The sequence below is a fragment of the Corvus moneduloides genome, chromosome 3, assembly GCF_009650955.1.
Source record: "Corvus moneduloides isolate bCorMon1 chromosome 3, bCorMon1.pri, whole genome shotgun sequence".
Lineage (NCBI taxonomy): Eukaryota > Metazoa > Chordata > Aves > Passeriformes > Corvidae > Corvus > Corvus moneduloides.
In genome coordinates, this window is record NC_045478.1 from 121,489,398 (window position 1) to 121,511,312 (window position 21,915).

General features: G+C 52.5%; 2 protein-coding genes across 3 annotated transcripts in view; both read right to left on the reverse strand.

Moving 5' to 3' along the window:
* Positions 1-6,205, reverse strand: part of XRN2 (5'-3' exoribonuclease 2) — a 32,506-nt gene extending 26,301 nt beyond the window's left edge. The window contains exons 1-6 of the mRNA XM_032104374.1: positions 6,066-6,205; positions 1,696-1,823; positions 1,495-1,606; positions 1,099-1,210; positions 288-346; positions 119-208 (exon numbers count right to left, since the gene is read on the reverse strand). Of these exons, the coding sequence (XP_031960265.1) occupies positions 119-208; positions 288-346; positions 1,099-1,210; positions 1,495-1,606; positions 1,696-1,823; positions 6,066-6,140 (576 nt within the window). The 5' untranslated portion in view covers positions 6,141-6,205. The remainder of the gene's footprint in view (positions 1-118; positions 209-287; positions 347-1,098; positions 1,211-1,494; positions 1,607-1,695; positions 1,824-6,065) is intronic.
* A 3,393-nt stretch (positions 6,206-9,598) lies between these two features.
* The window catches only part of KIZ (kizuna centrosomal protein), a 28,091-nt gene continuing 15,774 nt past the window's right edge, over positions 9,599-21,915 (reverse strand). The window contains exons 10-13 of one of the 2 annotated variants that reach the window (XM_032104407.1): positions 21,558-21,693; positions 17,674-17,773; positions 11,414-11,457; positions 9,599-9,840 (exon numbers count right to left, since the gene is read on the reverse strand). In XM_032104407.1, coding sequence (XP_031960298.1) covers positions 9,737-9,840; positions 11,414-11,457; positions 17,674-17,773; positions 21,558-21,693 — 384 coding nt within the window. In that variant the 3' untranslated portion in view covers positions 9,599-9,736. Of the gene's footprint in view, positions 9,841-11,413; positions 11,458-17,673; positions 17,774-21,557; positions 21,700-21,915 lie in introns of both variants that reach the window. The other variant, XM_032104405.1, reaches the window with a different exon arrangement.

The window sequence follows — 21,915 nt, forward strand, 5'->3', positions numbered from 1 at the left end:
GCTGTCAGTAACAGCTCGGAGCCAGGCCAAGAGACAAACCTGTCCAATTTCTACTGCTCTTCAGCTGGATCCCAAAGAGCTCCTTCATTTCCCTCAAGGGTGAAAGTGGCGAACTTACTGTCAGGTTCTTCCAGCCCGGGTCGCTGTTCAGGCGGTCGGCGATGTAATAGCGGAGGCATTTAGCGAGATTGTCCATAAACTCGGTTCCCTAAAAAGGGTTGGGAGGGAAGAAATTAAACCTTCATTCAGCCCCTGGCAACCGCTGGCTACAGGGCCAGGCCACTCACCGGGGTGATACAGTTGCTGTCAAACCTCTCCTTCACCTCCTCTGGAGGCAGAAAGCCACCTGGAGCAACAGAAACAGAGTTTTTGAGTTACGTCCAGATGGACCCTTGCCAACATTTTTGCATGAGGAAACCCAGACAGCTCCCCTGGGAATAATTAACTCACTGAAACCAGTCTGTTTAATAAAATTCCCACAAAACAAAACGAAACCAGCTCTTACCACTGTACTATCTCCTCCACCCTACAGGTGTTACCACGTTTACGAACGCTGTTACTTCAGCAAAGTGATTTCAAAGCCCAGACAGCAGCAGCACACTCCCCTCTCACTCCAGCTGTGTCACCACCACCCTCAAAGTTGCTCTGACTTCTGTTTCCTCAGTGAATTTAGAGCTTCCACTGTCAAGTAACTCCCCTTGCTGGCAGCTCATTAACCCTGTGCGGGAGTACTTCCATCCGATCCCTGCTTTTAAGCCTCAATCCTCCTTTCATCAAGCCCTACAAATGTGTACTTCCTTCCATAAGGGTTTCGGTTGTTTCCCACTGCATTTATCCCCGCTCTTCTGTTCAATCTATTTTCAAAAGGAATTAAGAGCACTCAACACAAACTCATTTCAGGCAGGAAACCGAAGAAGAAAAAGATGACATTTTGTTTTGTCTCAGTTCTTAACTTTGGAAAACACAGATCCAGCCTTCCCCGGGCTTGTTCTCCCCTTTTCCCGGCAACGCACATGCGCAGCCCCGTTCGAAACCTTGCCGCGGCGATCAAACAAGGTGCTTCTCGTGGGAGAGCCCCTGAGAAGGTCACTGCCCTACCTTTGGCCAGGATTTCTTGTCGGATTTTTTGCTTCTCCTCAGCAGCTTCCATGCCCTCCTTTGAGGCTCTGAATCTCCTCGACCGCTGTTGATTCATTTTGGCACGTGGAGCCTGAAAAGAAAAGTATGGAAAACCTCGGGTCACCTGGGACACCCGGACAATGTCTCCTGTCCTGAGAGCTGCTTCAGGCTACAAGTTATTGACAGAGGTGATTTCTCATCAGACCTACTGAAGGCCAGGCTGGACGGAGCAACCTGTGCCGGTGGAAGGCGCCCCTGCCCACGCGGAACCAGGCGATCTTTAAGGTCCCCTCCAGCACAAGCTGCTCCACAACTCTGCAGTACTGAGGGGAGACGAGGATTCTACGGCTGGGAACTGAAGGTGTCCATACTCACCACTCCATCTATGGCCATGTAAAGGAGTCTCCTGGGTCTCACAATGTTGAAGATCCTGTCGATGTACTCAAAAATCGCCACCATCATCTCATCTTCGTTTTTGGGCGCCGGCCTAAAACACAGAGCAAACTCGATTTAACCCCTGAAACGCCGCCAGTGAAGGCAGGCGTTACCTGTGAAGAGCCCCACAAAGCGCCTTACTTGTCCTCTGGGTGCGTGCAGGGGTGAATGATGCCGTTCATGTCCAGGTAGAGGTTGTCGAACTCCACCTCGTTGGGGTTGGCTTTGCTCGTGTCGATGGGGACCTTGACACCATTGCACTCTTTGGCCTGGGGACGCAGTCAGGACAAGGATTTCAGCACAAATAACCAGCAGCTATTCTCACACAGGTTCACAAAAGCCTACTTCGGCCGCAGAAGGAAAAGATCGCAGTGAGCAGCCACATCACCTGGAACTCTTCACTGTTAAACAGCACCGCTTCCTACAGCTGCTTTCAACCACAAAGCACTGCTGACGAGAGAAGTTCCCGTGTCCCTCGGTATTCCTTCCTCCCAAACCACCCGGAGCCACCCGCGTGTCTGAACTATTTCAGCAGTGGATCCTTCAACACCCCCAACAACCACGGTCACTTTTGTTTCCTCACCCTAACTTCAGGTTTGTTTTGTCTGGGCCTTTGCTGCTGTTGGGTTTGTGGCTGGGTTTTGTGGTTAGTTTGGTCAAAAGGCAGTTAGCAACACTCTGATTCTCCCTTCCAAGGCAACACCACCAGCCACACCTGTAACACACTGGATTAAATCCCAACAGTGTGGAAGTGACAGGAGCCGAGCAAGGAAAAGCCTGATGGTTTTCAGAGGAATTCTGGCTGGAACGGGTCATAACGCACCACAAAGGTGGAACAAAGTGGGCTCTTGAGCAGCTGGGCATAAAGCCAAGTTTAAAAATGAGTGGCGTGTTCTGAGGTGAAGGCTATGGTCCCAGGATTGCATGGGACAGGGAAAACCGGGATACCGCCGGTTCTCCCATCACATGGAGTTTGGAAGCTGCTGCCGAGCCAACATCAAGCACTTCCCTGAACTTCTGCCTGCAGACTGCCTGCTACTCACTGAGTGAGTTCCCCACATCTCTAACATGGATTCAGAAGGAAAAAAACCCCAAAACTTACAGATCATGCTGTCAACTTCAGACAATTTTCCTGCTTAAAGCAGCAGCAGGACTGGCTGAGCTTATCCCCCTCTTAAAAGGCCAAAATTAAACCCTCCAAAGCCTTTCTCTGGTATTTATATTTGGCCCAGTTATGCTGGCAGATGACATCCCCGAGCACTGTTTGCTCCCTCTGCTGAGCTCTCTGGACACACACACACACTCTCAGGTGGTGTGGTTTTAGCAGAAACTAAGTGTTGGGTGCAAACATTGTACCTTACTGCAGGCCACCCCCCGGGGTCTCCTGCATGCCCCCCCCACGCTCTCCCCCGAGCTAAAGGGGATTCGGAAGGAATGGCAGCCCCGGGAGGCAGGAAACAAGCCCCCCTTCACAAACCCGTGGGGGTTTTCATGCAGCAGCCTGCTGGAAGGCTGAAGCATCTGGCAGCGATATCTCTTGTGATATAACTAAACTGTTCGCTTCTCATCCACGGCCTCTATTGAAACCATTGAAAACAGATCTTCAAACATGATACTTTAGTTGCAGCTTTATTAATTCCTGTCCATTTGGTTAAGAATATTCTCTCCTGGATTTTTTATTATCTTCAAGATCTTCCTCTCATTCTTCCTGCTCAGCTTAAGAAGAAGATTATTTCTTTTTCTTAAATCTGATTAATCTAGCAAGGTAAGAGAACAAGGATCAACTTTTCAATATTTCAAAGAGACAAGCTACAAAGATAGATACAAAATTTCTGATTAGAGAGATTTACAGCAATCCTAAAACACACACGGAGCTGATGACATCGTGAGAGAAGCTTAAATTCATCTACAGTAAGACAAACTACAGCTTCTCCCTGCTGTCCTAGTCCACTCTCAGATTTATGACCAGATTTGAATATAAAAAAATGTTAATGAATGTGATTTATCCGTGTGCTGTCCTGGCTGTAATTGCAACGTGCTCTTGAGTTGGAACAAGGCAACGTGGATGAGGACAGCAGCAGCTGCCGCTTCACTGGCGGCAAATCGAACCCAAGGAATTGGTTGTGTCCCCCCATTTATCTTAACAAAGAACTTCGGCTGCTACAAGCTCAGTTACCAAAGACCGAAAAAAAGGGGACACACCATCAGTAAAACCAGGGCTACACAAACCTTTGTTTGGCCTAAATGTGAGAGCAGCTTCGGTTACAGGGAGATAAATCTAAACACTCACAAATGTGCCGAAAAGGGCAAATCTGCTCTCAGAGGAAACTGCCCTGACCTGTTACGGATGTAACTGCTGCTTAAATGCTGGCTGCTCTCAGGTGACGGGTCTGGAAGGGTTATTATCCAGGAAGAGCTGGATCACCACCATAGCCCCTGCACGGGGGCTTCCTAGAGCCTCAGGACAGCTCACAGCAGGGATGACACAACCCAGGAGTCTGGTGCAGAGACCAGCAGAGCCAGCGCTGCTGGAGCTCAGCATTAAGGGAAAAAACTGTAAAGCCCACAACCCCCTCCTTTTTCTATAAAAATTTCCAGACAGATTCTTAGATCTTAATTATCCCCCATTAAAAATTCACTTCTTGCAGCGACAGGTAAGATAAACCTCCCAGCTTGCTGAGAGGGGCTGAAATCACAGCTGCAATAAAACCACAAGAGCAACTGACAATTTTAGCCAAACCTCCTCTGTTTCGCTGCCTGAACCCGAAGCACGGCAGCGCCCTGGGGAAGCACGGAGCTGAACATCCTGCTGCAGGCAGGCCGGGCACCTCCGCAGCCTCCACATGGAATTCCATCCCTTTGCCCTCTTTTCCCCCATCTCCTCCACCGTGAAGCTCCCACACTTCATCTCCTTCCCAGGCGTTTCCCCAAGGGGAGGCACACCTTGGAAGGAGGAGCAGAGAGGCAGAAGCCCTGGCACAAGCTCTGAACTTTGCAAAGCAGTGTTCGGGAAGGGCAGAACGCAGCCAGTACAACCCAACAAAAGAGAACACAAATTATTTGGAGGAGCAGTTTGGGAAGCAGGAACTCCAGAGCTTGCCTTCTCAGAAACACCCTGAGTTAGCCCTGAGGAGGAGAACTTGCCATGCTCAGGGCACAGTAAATCCAAGGGAGACCCCCCCACTGCCATCCTCCCTGTCCCCTCCCACCGTGTCCCACAGGATGGCACAACACTCCCGCGGCTGCAGGGATGTGCCTGAAGGAACCAGCCCACAAAAACCCACGTAAACGAACATCATCTCAGCTGCAATACTGCCTGGAAAGGCACCTGTGGGACCCTGCAGCAAGGCTGTGCCACAGCCTTCACCGAAACCTCCTCCTGCTGCTACGGCAAGCCAGGTTTCAGAGGATGCCTTTGGAACAACCAGCTCCCTGTCCGGCCAGGAGATGTTTATCCTGGGCTAGAACACACCAGCAACGAGACAAAGCCTGCCCTGAGGCTGCTCCAGGTTACAGAGCGCCAGCACCTGCTCGGATGCAGTGTGACATTCCAGGCTTGGGGCGGTTCTCCAAACAATAAAGCCCCAGGGAAAAGCAGGGAGCTGCAGAACAACGAGTAAGACCCGCAAATGACGCGGCTGTGGGGATTACGCAAGAGTCAGGAGGCTGAGAGCCCGAGGAAGCGGGGAAGCGCCTGTGGGTATCCCAAGAACCCCCTGCAGCTCCAAGGCACAGCTCAGCTCCCCCTCCAAAGTCCCCTTCCCGCCCTGCCTCCTTGTGCTGCCCATCCCTGGAGCAGGATCCGCCTGGAAACAGGGAGGCTGAGGAGCTTCCAGACCCTCAGGCTGCTTTAAACCACTTCCTTGGCGTTTTCTCACTCGTTCCAAGACAGGCAGCTGCGCTCCCGAAGCTTGCTGCGGCTTCTGATTCCCAAAAAAAGTTGTGGAAAAGCAGGGACTGTGAGAGACAGAGAGGAAACAGCAAAAAGCACCCCCCCCCGTTCCCTACTCAAGCTTCACCAACGCCACGAATCCCACTTTTCCGGCCCGAAGTCGCAGGAAGGCAGAGCCGGGAAGGGCTGGAATTGCAGCGAAGCGGCTGGAGGGGGGAAAGTGGAGAAGCCCGGTTCCCGCTCCGAGCGCCCATTCCCACTTCCTCCACGTGCGCATTCCTCCCAGGAGCGCTCACGCGCGCCAGCGGGAAGGAGCGAGGGGCTGGGATAACTCCTCCCGCACAGCGGCCGCTTCCACCGGGATTACAGCTCCGGAAAAGAACTCCGAGAGCCCAAACCTCCCCAAACCCCAAACAACACCCAAACAAAGCCCCAGCCCGCCCGCCCACCCACCGAGCCGCCCTGGAAAAGCCCCGGGGGAGCCCCTGGGGGCCCGGCGGGGACTCAGCACCGGGGGCTGCACCGCTGCGGCCCAACCGGCCCCGACCCCCCGCGCCCGCCCCGCCGAGCCCCGGGGCGGCCGCCGGCGGGCCCGTGCCGTGCCGGGCGGCCGGCTCACCTTCTCCTCGACGCAGTTGACGATGATGGAGGGGTACTTGCGGCTGAGCCAGCGGAAGAAGGCCGGGACCCCCATGGCGCGGGACCGGGACGGGCCGCGGCGAGCGGGACCGGCGGCACCGGCGGCACTTCCGGGGTCGGGGGGCGGCGCGGGGCACGCCGGGAAGGGGCGGGGGCGGGACGCGCGGTCACGTGGGGCGCGCGCCCGCGGCGCCGCCGGCGCCATCTTAGGTGTGGGCTGAGGGCACGGCAATGGCGGCCTGAGGGGAAGCGGGGGGCGTGAGGGGACGGCCCCCCCCAAAACGTGTCTGGGCAGCTCCTGGGGCACGAAAGGGACACCCAGAGGGAAAAAGCAAAGCCTGAGGGCACAAAAGTGATATCCAAGAGGAAAAGCAAAGCCTGAGGGAATGCCAACTCCTGAGGCGCCCTCACACTCAGCCAGGACACAAAGTGTGACAACTTCCCTCCAAAGCCAGCCTTAAACGAGCAGTTTGACAGGAAAAACACCCTCCCTTGCTAATAAAAAGCAAGTGTGGGGTTCCTTTGGCCGCACACGCAGCAGTGTTGCCCAACAAGGCAGTAATTAAGAGAGACATCGATGATTTATTTCAGTGCTGTGTGAGCCAGGTGCTCGGTGTGTTCCATAAATCCAGCACAACCACCGGACTTCCACCACCACTATTTATACACAGAAATCCAAAGCTGCAAACCTCCCAAACACAGCCCTTCCTTTAGGATTGATCAGTAATTTCCACATGAGTTACGTAACCCCAGCCAACTCCTCCTCATGCTCAGGGGAAGGGTCTGCACCTCTTTTTGACCTGGAGGTGTGAGTTTTAGTGTGACAATGAACATGGTTCAGCTATAGGATACACGGAATTGATTGGAGTGTTTCGACAAGTTAGGAACGTACACAAAGACAGGCCTCAACATCTGGGTTTACTACGTCCTCGAAAGTAGTAGCTTGGTAGCTCCAGGGTGTCCTTGAGGAAAGGATGCGCTAATTAGGTCTCTACGCGAAAGTGCGCAAAGATCGTCCATTAAAGAACATCCTGACTTCAGACAATTCCGATATATTCCGCATTTTGCAACAACAGGAGCGATTCAGGGCATGGCTGCTCTGTGCCTTCTGAGGGGACGTTTCTGGTGGGAAACGGCTCGGTGTGATCCGTGAGAGCGGCACGAGGCAAAGAGCCCCCGTCCCCTCGCTCTGCCCGTGGCATAAGCAAATACTGTTAATTCATGGCCGTTTGACGGCGCCGCAATGGAATCAAACGGTCGAGAATTAAACGGGATTAACACGAGGCAGGTTTTGCTCCGCCGCGTCCCGTCCCCGCACACCAGCTCAGTTAGCAGGGCAGCCACGGGGCCGAGGACAGAGAAGAGCGGCCCGGGAGTCATTAACTAAAATAACAAAATCTCAGCAGTGCTTGCCGAGTCAACGCTGCCGGTTTGGGGAGCGGAGGGGAACCTTGGTACCTGGCTAATTCTCTGTAGAACAAATTAACCCAATATTGTGTCTCTCATTATTCTTATCCTCACTTGGCTGTTGTTAAGCCGTTTTCTGTTGTCGTTCCTCTCAATAAAATCTGTGACTTGAATAAATTTTGCCTGCAACTTTGTAGTGGCGCCACACCTGTGGTTATCAGCTGAAGATTGTCCTTTGTCTGTTCCTGACGAAACGCTCCCTGATTGAAGCTTCCTCTTGTCGTGCTTCTCCTCCTGGAATTTTGTAGGGAGCACGGCAGCTCAGCATTAACATTTTGTTTGTATTGATGAGCAGTCAGTTTTTTTCTGATAATGCCGAAGGAAACAGAAGGCTGGCGGATGCAAACGGAACGCGGTCGTCTTATCTTATAATTACTTGGGTAAACAAGCGCTGGAAAAATTAATACTGCAACAGACAATTCCTTGGAAAGTCGGTCTGAGCACCAGCAGCTGCACCGGGCCGCGAGCCCGGGCCTTGCCCCCAAACTGTGCATCCGTGAGCACAGCACAGAGCGGCGCGGCGCACCCGCGGCAGGAGCAGGGAAGGCTTCCCGCTCAGGCACTTCCCGCGGATGAGTGGCGTGCCGATGGAAATCTGTTGGGGCTGTATTGATTCCAGTCCCCCTGTCCGTCAGCGTCACCTGCCATCAGCCCCGGGCTGGCGGCGTGACAGCTGTGAAGGAGCACGGGGAAGTTGACTGGCAGGATGTTTTGCATCTAATGAGTCTGTGCACAATAAGAGTATCATAAATAACGCTGCGAAGGAACTCGGCTATCGCTCCGACGCCGAGAGGCAGAGATCGCCTGCGCACGGCTCCGCAGCCATCTGTCACCTGTCACGGGCCGCTGGCTGGGGCTGAGCCGGACTGCGGCGACGGAAAGCCCCGCAGCCTGGTGTCATGCAGCAGACAGAAAGCAGGCTGACATTGGCAGCCCGGAGTCACTGGGGAAGGGCTTAGAGCTGCAAAGACAACCGCGCAGCTCAGGCAACGTTCCTCGGAAGCGCGGGCTGCTGGACTTGTCCAGCAGGGCTGCTGCTCCTCCTCTCCACGCACCTCCCAGCCCCTGAGCAACGTGCCCACCCTACAGCGCAGGGCTTTCTCTGGGGACAGCAGTCCCACAGGACGGGGGGGGTTGGTGTGGTGGAAAGGACGTTAAAGCCCTCAGTAAAGTCCGGCTTTAGTCCCTTAGTCGAGCCCAGGATGTGTCCCAGGATGCCAGCCCTGGTCACAGACTCACCCAGCTCCATCCTCGGTGCAGCAGACTGCCCGGTTCCCAGAACATTCCAGGCTGCACCCTCACTGACGGCAGACTGAAACCCACAGCAGCCGGCTGTGCCCAGGGCTCCTGCTCGGTTCCAAGCCTTCTGCAATTCGCTTTGTGCTGCTGAGCTCTCAGCCTACGCGTTCCTCGCATTAAACTGAACGCTGTTCCCATTTCTAGCGGGGTTTTGAGGGATGGGGTGCAGAGATTGGTGCCCGTGTTGGGAGATGCGGGGCTGCAGCACAGCATGGCTTAATTGGGGTGCTGCTTTCTGCTTTTGAACTTGTCGTCATTATGAACAGCTTTTTTTTAATATGTCCCCTGGTTTCTCCCTCCCAAAGAAAATCTCATGTTTAATGAACTTAATTTTAGATAAAAGGAATGAAAAGAAGAAAATTAAAAATGCATGAAGCTCCTAGAGTCATCCAATTACTGTGATGTCCACGCAGCAACGCCACCACGGATTTCACAAAGCAGAGAAAAGCAGGAAAGCACTGGGGCTCGCCGCATGTAAATGCTGCTCTGTTCCAAAATGTGCTGAATTACAAATGGGCATTTTATGCATTTCTTCTTCTTGATCTGTTGCAGAAGAAGATAAAAGATCAAACGTGCCAGCCCGCCCCAGCAGCGCCTGTCTGCATACCCACAATGCTTGTCTGCTTCTTCCCAAACCCCGTCTAGCGCTGGAGCAGTCCCAATACTGGGATGCAGACGAGCCTCAGGAGGGGACTGTCAGGGGGCAGGAAGACACTTGCACGTCAGAGAGAGAGCACACACACGAGATGTATGGGACCCATCATGTTTATTTGGTATTTAATTTTCTTTGCCAATGAAGGGACGAGCAGCGCTTCGGCCCGCGGCACGCTCACCGTGTAAAAGAAAAGAAGAGTTTGTTTCTTCCCAAGAGCCAGTGCCAGAATCTCAATCGTAGAAGTCACCAAAGTCGTCTGAACCTGTGCTGTGGGTCTGTGGGCGCAGAGCAGCCTCAAGCTCGGAGCTGCTGTCATCAGACTCGCCCCAGAACGCTGCGGGTGGGGAGACAGAAAGCAGAGCTGTAAAACCTTTTCCGTGGCGATGCCGTTTGTCACGGACGTGAGCACGGGACAGCTCCCCCGAGGCCGACCCAGGAGTGGGAGCTGGGAGCCCCGGCCCCAGGTGTGCGTGTCCAGCGCGGTGTCCGGCAGCGAAGTGGCTGTGCCCGGACAGCGGCCTCATTCAGTGCTCCCACTCCATTGTGCCGCAAGGTAGCCGGGCAGAACATTTCCACTCCAAGCAATTTACTTGACCAGCTGCTGCCTGAATCACAGCTTTGTCTAGTCTCTTCCCCTTTCTCCCACTACTTGACCCTGCGATGAAGTCACCAGCAGGCCGTGACATCGCAGAGTTGGCACAAAAACGGCTATGACGTCACGTGTGAAAAACCACCACTTTGAGATCAGATCAGGTCCAGGCAGGCCTGATCTTGTAGCTTTAACCTTAGGCTCTGGGAATCAGCAAACCCTTTCACTGACAGCAGCAGAATCCCACGGCAGTTCAGAGTGCCTGAGAGATTTCTGGAGATGTGAGTTCATTTGACCCACGGATAGAACAGAACGGGATGCGTGGCACACGCAGTGAAGGCCACAGCGGCTGACAGAGCCGTGCTCTCTGTTCCCACCCATTCCAGAGGCTGCTGGCTGTCCAAAGGCAGCGTGGGAGCCGCAGTGCCCGGGACGAGGCCCAGGGCTCGGCCAGGGACAGCAGGAGGAGGAAGGCTGTCACACTCACAGAGGCTGTGGCTCGCATTTGAGGCACTTTGGTGCCTCTGACGGCACCAGCTCCATAAACACCTTATCTACAAATGCAGCAGCTGCATCTTTCATCCTCCATCCCCGGCCCCCCAGGCCGCGGAGCTGCACTCCACCGGGAACATCAGAGCGAGCCCCGCGCTCGCTGCCACGCCGAACGGCTCTGAGGAAAGGGGCCGGGGACGCGAGAGCCTTTCAAGTGCCACCAAAGCAGCCGTCCTTGATGGCATCTGTACCTCAGTTCCATGCCATGCCTCTAAAACCAGGCCATTCCAGACTGCCGGGCACCCCGAGCAGGGCTCCAGGCGGAGGTCCTGGCTGCTAGCGCTGCCCTGCTGGCAGGAGGCTCCGTTAGAGGCGGCTGTGGGCCCTGGCGGGCCTTGCAGGGGGTGAAGGGGAAACTGGAGTGTGTGGGGAGCGAAAACACGCAGGGCCCAGACACCAATTCAGAACAAAACCAGCCTGGCCACAGACAAAACCATCCAGCTGCACCCACGTCACAGGGAATACTGAGGAACCCTCAGGTTTCTCCTTCTCCACGTTCCCTCCACCTGCTGTTCAGTGGCGTTTGATTAAACCCTGCAAAGATCCCGACTCTGGGTTCCACACCACCCGCCCCACAAACACGTCCTCTGTGCCCTGGATCTGTCCTCCTCAGCTCCCTGCTGGCTCCCACGTTGAGTCAGGGACGTTCCATGCTTTCCCTCGTCTGTACTTTACACAGGTCCTAACGTGGTTCTGGGAGGGCTTCTACAGTATAAATTACACTAGAAAGACACTAATTTTCCGCAGCGCAACATTCGTCTCTTACCTTTGGATCTTATGACAGTTACCGGTTCCTTCCGCAATTCAGTCCTGTAAAAGATTTCAAATAATCAGCACAACGTCTGCAATTAAAAAAACGTAAGCGACTTAAAAAAAAAATACTGCGGAATGGTTTAAAAAAACAACAACCCGGGAACTTCTGTAATTACTTCCCTCCCCCCCAAATAACTATTTAATCATGCGCTTCTTCACCTAAAAGGTGGAGAAATTCATGTGCAGCAGGGACACTGGTCCAGCTGTTCCTGGCATCGTTCCCTGTTAGCCGCACTGATTTACGCCAGCACCGAGCTAAGGTGCAGAGGAGCAGGGCCCTGTCGAGCTGCTGCCGCCCTTCAGAGCACGCAAAGTACGGGGAGACAAAATCCAAACAAAAATAAACCCCCCCCGGTGCTGCTCCCTGCGCCTCCTCCCTGCGCGCTCCTCCGGATCCCGGCGCTGCGCCCCGGCCCCATGGAAATGTGCAATCTCCGCTGCCTTTGATCTACCTTGATGTGTGTGCAGCCCGAGCCTGCTCTGCTAAATGGCCGCTCTTGTGTCTGGAGCATCACAGGCCCTTTTGAATCTCTCAAACAAGCTGGAATCATTTTGATCTTTTGTGTGCAGCGCGTGCATTGTGTTGGGGCTGGGGAATAATCGCACGGGGGCAAACACGGGGGAGAATTAACTGTTACAGCAGCAGTCCTGCAAGAAGCTCCAAAAATAAAGCTTCAGCTGATTTTAATAAGGAAGATCAAACAGGAGATATTTGGGACATCACTGGGCCAACCAGTGAAATATAAGCCAATGTCAAGGTGCGGTTTGAAGCTGTGACCTCGGTCACAACAGGACTCTCTGAAATGGCTCTGATTTGCTGCATGTCATTTAGAAACACGGCAGCCAATACAAAAGTGCCTAAAGTGGGGAGCTGCAAATATTCCACTATTGTGGAGGCATTTGTGGAGGAGACAAAAAAAAGCAGGGATGATTCCTTGCTTGCATTACCCTCAGTATTCAGTCAGAATTTGGGATTGCAGCTGGAAAGCCACACGTGAAGCTTCACACACTGCAGCTACCAGTGGTGCAGCCACTTTTCCTTTTCACCCAGAGAAAGCTCCCACTGCTTAAATCCCGTTTCCTCTCCAAAGGCTCCCGCTTTGCAGACAGAAGTTCCCAGATTATTAAACACAGCCCCAGTTCCACCAAGGCAGAAATGCCAGTACCAAGTGACAGCCCTAGCAGAGTACTAACAGTGCTGTAACTCGTTATTACCTTGTTCAGTAAAAACCTTAAACCGGTGGGCTTCAAAGGTTTCTCCAACATTCCTTTAGTGCGCCATCCCACCGCCTTTCCCTTTTATTCCGAGCAAAACCCCGCACTGCCTCACAGTCTCACTTCTCTTTCAAAGACATTCACTCGACAGGCTACCCAGAGGATTTGAAGCCGGGGCCTCCGGGCGGATCCTGCAGTACGCTGAACACCCCTAGCACCCGCTCCCTTTGGCCAGATCTCCTAGCCCTCAGCACTTCCCAGGAGGTGCTCCAAGCATCCCAGGCTCAGCCCATCAAAATGTGCTCAAGAGGCTGCGCTGTTTTTCCCTGTGTTGTGGAGCACAGAAGCACTTGTTGCTGAGCTGCAGCTGGTGGGGGTTCCTCCTGCGGATGCTGGCACAGGAGCCATTTCAAGCAGCCGAGGAGCCGATCAGGGGGCAGCAGCCACCGCTTCCCCTCGGCCACAGCTCGGCCTGCTGCTGGGAAGGGAGCGTGGGATTCCTGGGGTTTTCAGTTAGCTTCTCACAAAAGCCATTTGACAACCAAGTTTGTCAGGTCTGTCCCACTGCTCTCCGTGGTTCAACCCCACAACAAACACCAGCGGGCCAGTGCTTTGGGTCCGGTGCTGAGGGATGACCAGGGACAACTGACCAGGTCTCCAGGGCTTGGTCCTCCAGACCCAGCTGAAGGATCTGTGGAGAAAGGACCACCGCGGCTGCAGGAAGATCTGGAGACCTTCCCACTGCCACCCACCCCAGCTTCCCATGAAGAGAAAGATCAAAGCTGGCAGGAGAGCAGGGAGAGAGATGTTTGTGTTCTACCAAACACCATCCGTTCCCTGGGGTTCATCTCCCCAGGACTAATCCACCATGCGTGGAATGGGGTTCACTCCCCAAGGAGCCCAGAGCCAAACACAGCCATCCCCGGAGAGGGAGATGGGGACAGGGTGGCAGCAAAGGCTCGGCAGGAGAGCTGCCACACAGGGAAACGCTGGGCAGATACTGAAAACGGAGCGAGCACATCGGAAAGGCCAGAGGGGAAACGGCAGGTCCCCCAGGCCAAGCCTGGAAAACGCTGCAGGGAATGAAGTCCAGGATCAGGTGTGCAGCGTTAGGCAAAGCTGGGAGATGCAGCGGCACACCTCTGCGCCGCACAGCAGCTGCGCTCGCAGCCCCGGCTGCGGCAGCGCTCCCCCGGCAGTGGGAGCACACAATGGGCACAGACCTCCGCCGAGACATTTCGGGGCATAAATGGAGCCAGGCCGGTCCCAGCGCCTCCACTAATCCCCCGCCGTGACCCTCCGATATCCATTTACACATTTGCTTCTTCCCGAAAATAATTCCAAACTGAACCCAGGCTCTGACAAAGAAAAAACCCAAACCAGTTTCACTTCAAAGGGCCTTTTAATCTCTCCGTTTCTCTGATGAAACAGGCTTTTTGTACCGAAGATGCTGCAACAGTAAGAAATGAAAAAGCTCCAGGAAAATATTTTTCCCTCTATAAAGAAAATTAATATTAAGAGGAAAATGCCAGCACAACAAGAACCAAGTTAATCAAGGGGGCTCGCTGGAAAACAGCAGAAAACCTTTACCGTGGCCTGAGTGTCTTTTTGCTAAAGCACCTGTTGAACTTCTCTGTTTTAGTGTCAAGAGAAAAAGACACCCAAAAAATTTGGGATACCCTAAATGCCAAGGGATTTCCCCGCCCTGGAAAACCAAGCATCTACAGTACATATTCTGCACAGCGTTACATCGGCAGTATAAACTCAAAAGTCCATTCATCATGCCAGAGCTGGAGTAATAACACTGAATTTCAGTAATTACACTGCGAGTAGGATGACCCTTATGTCAGGACACAAAGATTTCTATCGAGCTGTGTCTAAGACCGCTCTCTGTTTAGATTCACCACGCTGCAGAAAAAAACCCCCACTGGCACAAAGATGCATCACAGCGCTGCGAGGAAGCTGTGCGGGAGAGCAGGGGCAGTGCCAAAACGCCCACTGTTCCCTCTGTGCTCGGCCGGCAGATGTTGGTGCCTCTCCCCACAAACCCGGCAGGGCATCGCCACCCCAACAGCGCTGCTTCTGCGGCAGCTGCGGGTGCAGCCGAAGGAGACAAAGCTCACGCAAACAGCTGGAGCGGCAGAGAATCCCGCTGGAATTTTCAGCCAGCTTCTTACAGAAGCCATTTGACAACTGGGAGTACATCAGGGAGATAAAACCATCGGATCCTGGCTGGTTTCTGGGTGCATGTCCCAGGAATCCGGACCCGCACGGTGCCACTTTCCCTGGAATTTCAAGGGAAACGGCGTTGGTGCGTGTCCTGAGCACTGCCAGCCCCGAAGCCCTGGGATGCCTCCTCAGAGCACAGCGGAGTTTTTGGTGCCCGGGACTGGCTCGGGAAGGGGGGAGCGGGGGATGCGCAGAGCCCGAGTGCCCCCCGATGGCCAAAGCCAACGGGCCCAGGAATGATTAAGAGATTAATTCGACTCTGCCAACTTCTATTTGCATGTCACTACAGCTGTGTTGGGCAACAGGGCTGAAAACCGGCCTTCAGAGACCCCCCCCAGAGTCCTCCCAGCAGATTAATTAAAGTTTAAAATACTTTACACCGTGTTGGTGTCCTGACAAATCCAAAGCGGGCTTTGGTTCTCAGCTGATAACGCACCTTTAATCTCCAGATTACTTGGAAACGAGACAGCACAAACAAGTCAAAGGAAAATAAAACGCTCGCATCCGAAATGGGGAATTCCCAGAAAGCGAGTGACCTCCACTGGCTGCATCCATCGCTACAGCCCCCCGGAATGCCACACACATCGCTGCCCACCCGCCTGCGCTCGCCGGCAGCCTCGGCCCTGACTTCTGATACCTCCTCCCCCGCCAGGACCGTGCAATCTAACGCCCCCTCTCCTGCTGCAGCACCCACCCCAACACCCCACCCAAAGGCGCATCTCCGTGCGTGGAAATATCCCCCGGGGAAAGTAAAGGAGCCAGGGAAAAGCAGTTCTCTCGCTGGAGGTAGAGCAGGCGGCATTTGCGGGAGAAGAGGAAGCTCTGGCATGCACCGCCGAACAAAAGGGAACAAGTGGTCTTTACTCGGAGAGCAGCTTCCTATTAAGACTCACTCCGTCGTACATTATGCCTTTCATCCCCACTCAACCACAAAATGATTTTGCTGTAGGAAATACAATGGCAGAAAAAGATTTACATTGAAAGAATCTTTAATAATAAACTGTTGCAGATCTGCCTACTTCCCCATGATTTATAATACAATAAACATCGGATTCTATTAAGTCTCATGCACTGAAGACACGCACTGAAAACCCGAGTATGAAAGCCCTCAATTCTTCCCTTCTCCAGGCCCATAATAGTGAAACGAGCATGGATAAATGTGCTAAGAGTATCTCTTTGCATCTTTTATAGCTTGTGTGTATCAATCTGTAAAGCTTATTAAGAAAGTCATTGCTATGCAAAGCAGCACCCAATCTCTTTCTCTTGCTTTTCAACAGCGCGCAGTGTTTAGCCAATAGGGCCGGGCCCCGGCCCCTCATTCCGCATTCATAACATGCAACATTTGCACAATGTGTATCTCAAAGGCTGCTGAATAGAAAGCCTTAATACTCATGTAAACAACTGCAAACCAATTACTTAATGAATCAGGCCCACACATAATGAGGTGCCAGACAAAGAGCTATAAATGCATTTTTGCGCCCGAGCCTCCGCTTTAAAGTAAAATCCCTCAGCTGTAGTTTGGGCTTAACTGGCACATGATAATTATTGTCTGGGGGACATCAGAGGAGCCACGGTTTTTATTCCGGTCCGGCGGGGTCCGCGCCGAGGTCACTCATCAGCTCAGTGACAAAACGCGGCAAAGGAGAATTTATAAAGTGCCACGGCCGAGCTCGCAGGGATGTTTATTCTCAAGTAGTGGGTTTGAGACCACTTGTGAAAGCAATAAAGCCCGAGGAGTGGCTGCCGGGAGCGGAGCTGCAGCGCCGAGGAGCCGCGGCGCGGCACGGCACGGCACGGCACGGCTGCAAACAGCTCTGCCTCTTCCTCCTCCCTGTGCCGCACTCCGGGCAGCCAGCACCGAGGGCTGCTCCCAAACCCCGCGCTGGGAAGGCTGGGCCTGAGCCATTTGCAAAAACTGACTCTTACGCTGACTTAGAGGTTTGTTACGGTGGCTTTTTAAAGCAGCATCAGCACGTATCCCTGCACGTATCCCTGTGCTGCTGCTGAGCACCGAAGAGGCCCGGAATTACAGAGACCAGAGGGAAGTATCTGAAATCTGTTACAAGTCAAAATTGGAAAAAGAGGGGGAAAAAAGGCAAAAAAAATTGTACAGCATCTAACCAAGGCAGAAGTGGCCACAGGCACCGTGACACAGCAGTGCAGCAGCAATGGGGTTTAGCTTGGAGAGCTTTTATTTCAAATAAAAAAATAGTTAATTTTAAGTTACACATTTTATTCAGCTGCACTGATCCTGCGAGTAAGTCCTCAGGGCCCCGTCCTGCTCCTCCTGCTGTCCCGGGCCTCAGGGAAGGGCTAAAATGTAACATTTCAGAAACTCATCTACAGGAACACCCTTGCATTTCATAGCACAAGGCAGGGTAACTTGGCTCATCATTCTCAAAGTTCCAGAAAATATAAAAAGAGAAAACAATTGAACCTAAGGTGGTAAGAATTAGTCCCACACAAAAGCAGGAGCGCCAGTCATCGATGCTGGCTTACAGCTCGCATTTACTGTGCTTGAATCACAGAAATTCTATGAGTTTAACAGCAATTGCAGAATTGGGACTGGCCTCCCCCACAGCAGCCTAAAAATCCGCGTCATGGACGCAGGAGGAGCTCATGACCTGAGGTGTTCCAAACCTGCAGTGTTTGATTACGGAAACACCAACCTTAACCCCGGTCCAGGTAAAACAATAAATCGGGGGAGCTTCAGCCCTTTTCTGTCGGGGCTTCTCCCTCATGGAATCATTCCCAGTGTTACAGCTTTACCTGGAGAAGGGAGGAGCGCTTCCATCCGACAAGGAGCTGCTTCCCGAATGCGCTTCCAGGCTGTCACTTCCTTTGGGACTGTTGTGGCTGCGATCCCAGCCTGTGCAGGAAAAACAGGGACTGTGAACTTTCCAGGTTCCCAATTACATTAATCAGAAAGGTTGTTTTTGTTCTCCTTCCCCTTAAATGTAGATTATTTTGGAATGTTACAGTTCCGTCAATATTATTTGATACCTCAGTTGTTTTCAGCCATTCTCTTGAATTAGATGAATTATTAGACAATAATAAATAAATTCTGTAAAATAACAAATCCAATAAAAATCGAACTAAACACTTATCCTGAGATTTTTATGACTTAAACAGCCAAACACCCAACTATTTCAAAACCTTTTATCCACACTTTCCTTTCTTTCCTTTCCCCCTGCTCTGTGGATCTCATTTCCATTCTGTAAAGATTGATTTAAAAAAAAAAAAAAAAAAAAAGAGGCAAATGGATTCATTCACTGGAGTCAGACAATTGCTCATCTTTGTGTTAGTTTCCAAAGCACACGATGCTCAAGCACAAATCCCACTCTAAAAGGCTGCTTTGCATATATATTTTTTATATATATGTTTTTATCTATAGCACTGCAACGATAACCAGGCCCTGCTGTCACCAATGTCCCAGCCCGGGACCATTCAGTTTTTCTGTCCACATTGAGGCTGCCTCTGCTTTAAAGACGGGCGAAGAATTTCCACCCAGAATTCACAACTCTAGAAAGACTCCAAGGTCTTTTAGGAACTTAAGTGTCCAACATGAGCTACCGGAGGGCGTCATCCAGCCGGACTTAAGTGCAGTGTCCAACCTGGTGCTGTCCCGAGGAATTTTCTCCATCCCAAACATATCAGATGATATCCAACAGAGCAAAAAGTTGAGTGAGATTTATTAATGCCTTGATTGGTGCACTGCAAGCAGCGCCTCGGAATCCTCAAAGGAGGACCTCGCCGGGAAGGACACGTGGGCATGGGAAAAGCGGTGGCAGGATGGTTGGCTCATTGAAGGTGGCCCAAAAAGGGAAGCAGAATCCAGCTCGTGCTCTTTCATGCTCCTGTATGATATATAAAGAAAGGCTAATTTTTTCTTCTTAAGAGGGCTTTTCCTCCTTATTCCTACGCTGGAGATTTTATACCCGGGGAGCGGCTGGGGGTGACGTTCCAGCTGTTGTAAAAGCAGAGCCCAACGAGTGGAGCGGTTACGCCATTTTTATTCAAATCCTCTACAGCCTCAACGCCTGCTCAAATCAAAGCCACGCGTGAAGGGGAGAGAGAGAATCTGGTTTTGTTAAAGATTTAACAAACCTGCCCCTTCAATGAAATCAGCAATTTCCTACTCATAAATGAGACTCTTAAACAGCCATCCAGCAAAACAAGAAATAATGGGTTTTATCCTTTTTAATCTCGCATTATTCGCCTACCTCAGGAACAGCCGCTTTTACGTGTCTGCCCCGATAAAAAACAAAGCATCCATGGAGGAGCTGAGAACGAGCCCAGATCTCCCCCTGTATCCTCACACAGCCTGGTATCACAGGAGATTGCTGTTATCAGCCAGCTCCTCTCTGGGCGAGCCGTGCACCAGGTACAATCCCTTTAAAGCCCATTATCCGCAGCCAGCCTTCCACGAGCTCCAGACAGGGTGTTAGAGAACCAACACAAATACTTCTGGAATATTTACAGAATATTCAAGTAAATAAATGTTTTGGTTCTCTTTTTATGTAACGGAAGTAAAAGAAAAATAAACCGAATCTCCAGGAGAGCCATCCTGAAGACTGTTTGGAGGTGTATCCACACATCTCTCACAGTGAAGTCCATCAAGCCCCAAAAGGCTTCTGGTATTTCAAACCAGCACTTTAAAAATGCAGCAGCTACTGAAATAAGAACCACCCCAAATCTGTATCCCTTAAGCTCAGAAAAAGTCACACGGCAAAATAATCACGTACGGATGGACATCAAATACCAGTTCATCTAAACCCCTCAAAACAAGTTGTTTGAGCCCAAAAGCCAACATGCAGAGATGTGGCTTCTATTTTAGGCCCAGAACGATTCCAGAGCCCTGGGGCCACAGCAAATGGTGACGATAAAAGGGAACGAGCAGCTGCCTGGCAGGGAGAGGAGGGGAGGGGAACAAGGAGCCCGCAGAGGAGCACAGGCTGAGGATGAGGGCTGAGGATGAATCGTGTCTGAAAGGAGCTGCTTGGCTTTCAAGTGAGGTGTGAGAAGCCTCTCTTCTGGAGACAGAGGAACGGCAGAGACAGCTCCCTCGCAAGGGACGGGTTGGAACTGGAGTTACTGGGCTTGGCTGAGGAGCTTCTTGGCATTTTTACACATAGGAAGCATTAGCACTTGCACGTCTGCTCCGTGGGAGAGCCAGGAGAGGTCGGGAAGTCTCAGTGATGGCAGTGGCTGGGGGAGCTTTGGTACAGGAGGCAGAGAGGAGGCTCCTGGCTGGCACAGGCACGGCTCCCGTCCGGCAGGGATCTGCCCCACGCTTATTCTAATGATCCCTGGTCCATTACTCATGGAAAGAATCGAACCAGCAACCTCTGTAGTTGGCCATATAATTACTGGATCTTCCCCATGGAGACTGACCCCGGTAGCACCGACAGCGGGCCCCGGTGGGCTCAAGGAGAGGCTGTTCACACAGGGTGAATGTGGAACATGATTACAAGGAATTAAAGAGGCGCTGCTGCTCCCCACCTTTGTTTCTGCCAACGTGAGCGTGGACCCTGTGATCTGACGTTTAATCTGCGCTCGGTGCGAGCGGCTGAATTTGCTCCCTCTGAAGCCGCCCCCGGCACTGAGCCCCAGGGTGTGATTATATAACCCAGACAATGCTGGGCCTGAGGTTAATATGCAGCCACCCCTTCCACCTGTAATGGGAATCTTTCCCACCATGCTTTCTTCCCCGCTCTCATCTTCACTCCAGCCTGTGACTTCTGGATGTGAACACGCCGTAATGAAACCATTTCAAAGCGGCAGCCATCAGACTGGTTTGCTTGCTTTTAAGCCCTACTCCCTTTAATTTCCCAGTTTTGTTATCTCTTGTTTATTGATCTAAACTATCCATTACCGCTCTCAAAAGCAGCGCCCACTGGGAACTTGCCACCCTGCCTCTGTAGCTTCCTCACAGAAGGACAAGCCAACCAAATGTCTTGAGGAATTGAAGACCCGATGGATTTGGGAAACAAACAACCTGCAGCAAGGCCTGGCGGCGGCGGTGTGTGCCAGACCCACTGCAGGAAATTAGCTTAAATCAAAGTCCGGTCGCCTCTGCACGCAAGAGTGGCGTGGATTTCGGAGCCTGGACCAGCCTGTTTGCATTTGCTGTGCAAAGACCACGGCAGCCTAATTGCCTGCTGCTGGCAGACTCTGATGGAAGGGGTGCTCCAGGAGCAGGGTGAGCGAGCTGCCGTCACTGGAATAATGTATTCCCTCCCTGTGTGAAGGAATGAGCTGGGCTCTCCCACACACCGGCACCTCCTGAGCTGGGAAATGGCCCCGCACGAACCCTTTCGTTTGGGCAATTCCTTCTGTGGTCCGGCTTTGTCAGGAAAGGCAGCAAATGCATCCCCCAGTTCCTAAACAGGAGATGTTTTGTAAACGTGCACACGGAACTCACAGATCCATTTTATAGCGGCCACAGGGCTTGGCCTTTTCCTCTCCCGCAGAAAAACCTGCCACTGCAGGCATTACTTAGTTTGGGAAGGAACCAGAATCTCAAGGGATACTGAGATATTTAGGAAAATCCCCCCCAGATCCATCACAGTGGCTATGGCACAGGCCCCCGGGGATTTGGACAGAACACCCCTATGTCCAGAGCAGGCACCTGGAGCTGGAACGCCCGTTACCTGGTTCTCTGCTTTCCAGCTGCTTTCCTTCCCCGCCGTTGGTCGGGATCGATGGCAGGCTGAGCGAGGATTCATCGCTCTGGACAGGTGACCCATCCCGACGCTGCTCTCCCAGAAGGGCCTCTCCCAGCACCACCTGAGACTCAAAACAAAAACAGTCACAGCTCCATTATTGTCCCCCTCGAGTGTTTTCCAACGCACATTTAGGCTAATCCGCACTCCCCGGGGCAATCTGCTTCCAAGGTGTTTCTGTTAGATGTTCCATTACCTTACTTCTAGGGTGCTGCTCTGGGGCCCGTTTTGGGACAGAAACATGGACTTGAGTCTGTAAAATCTACTTGATGTTCTACCCTAACTC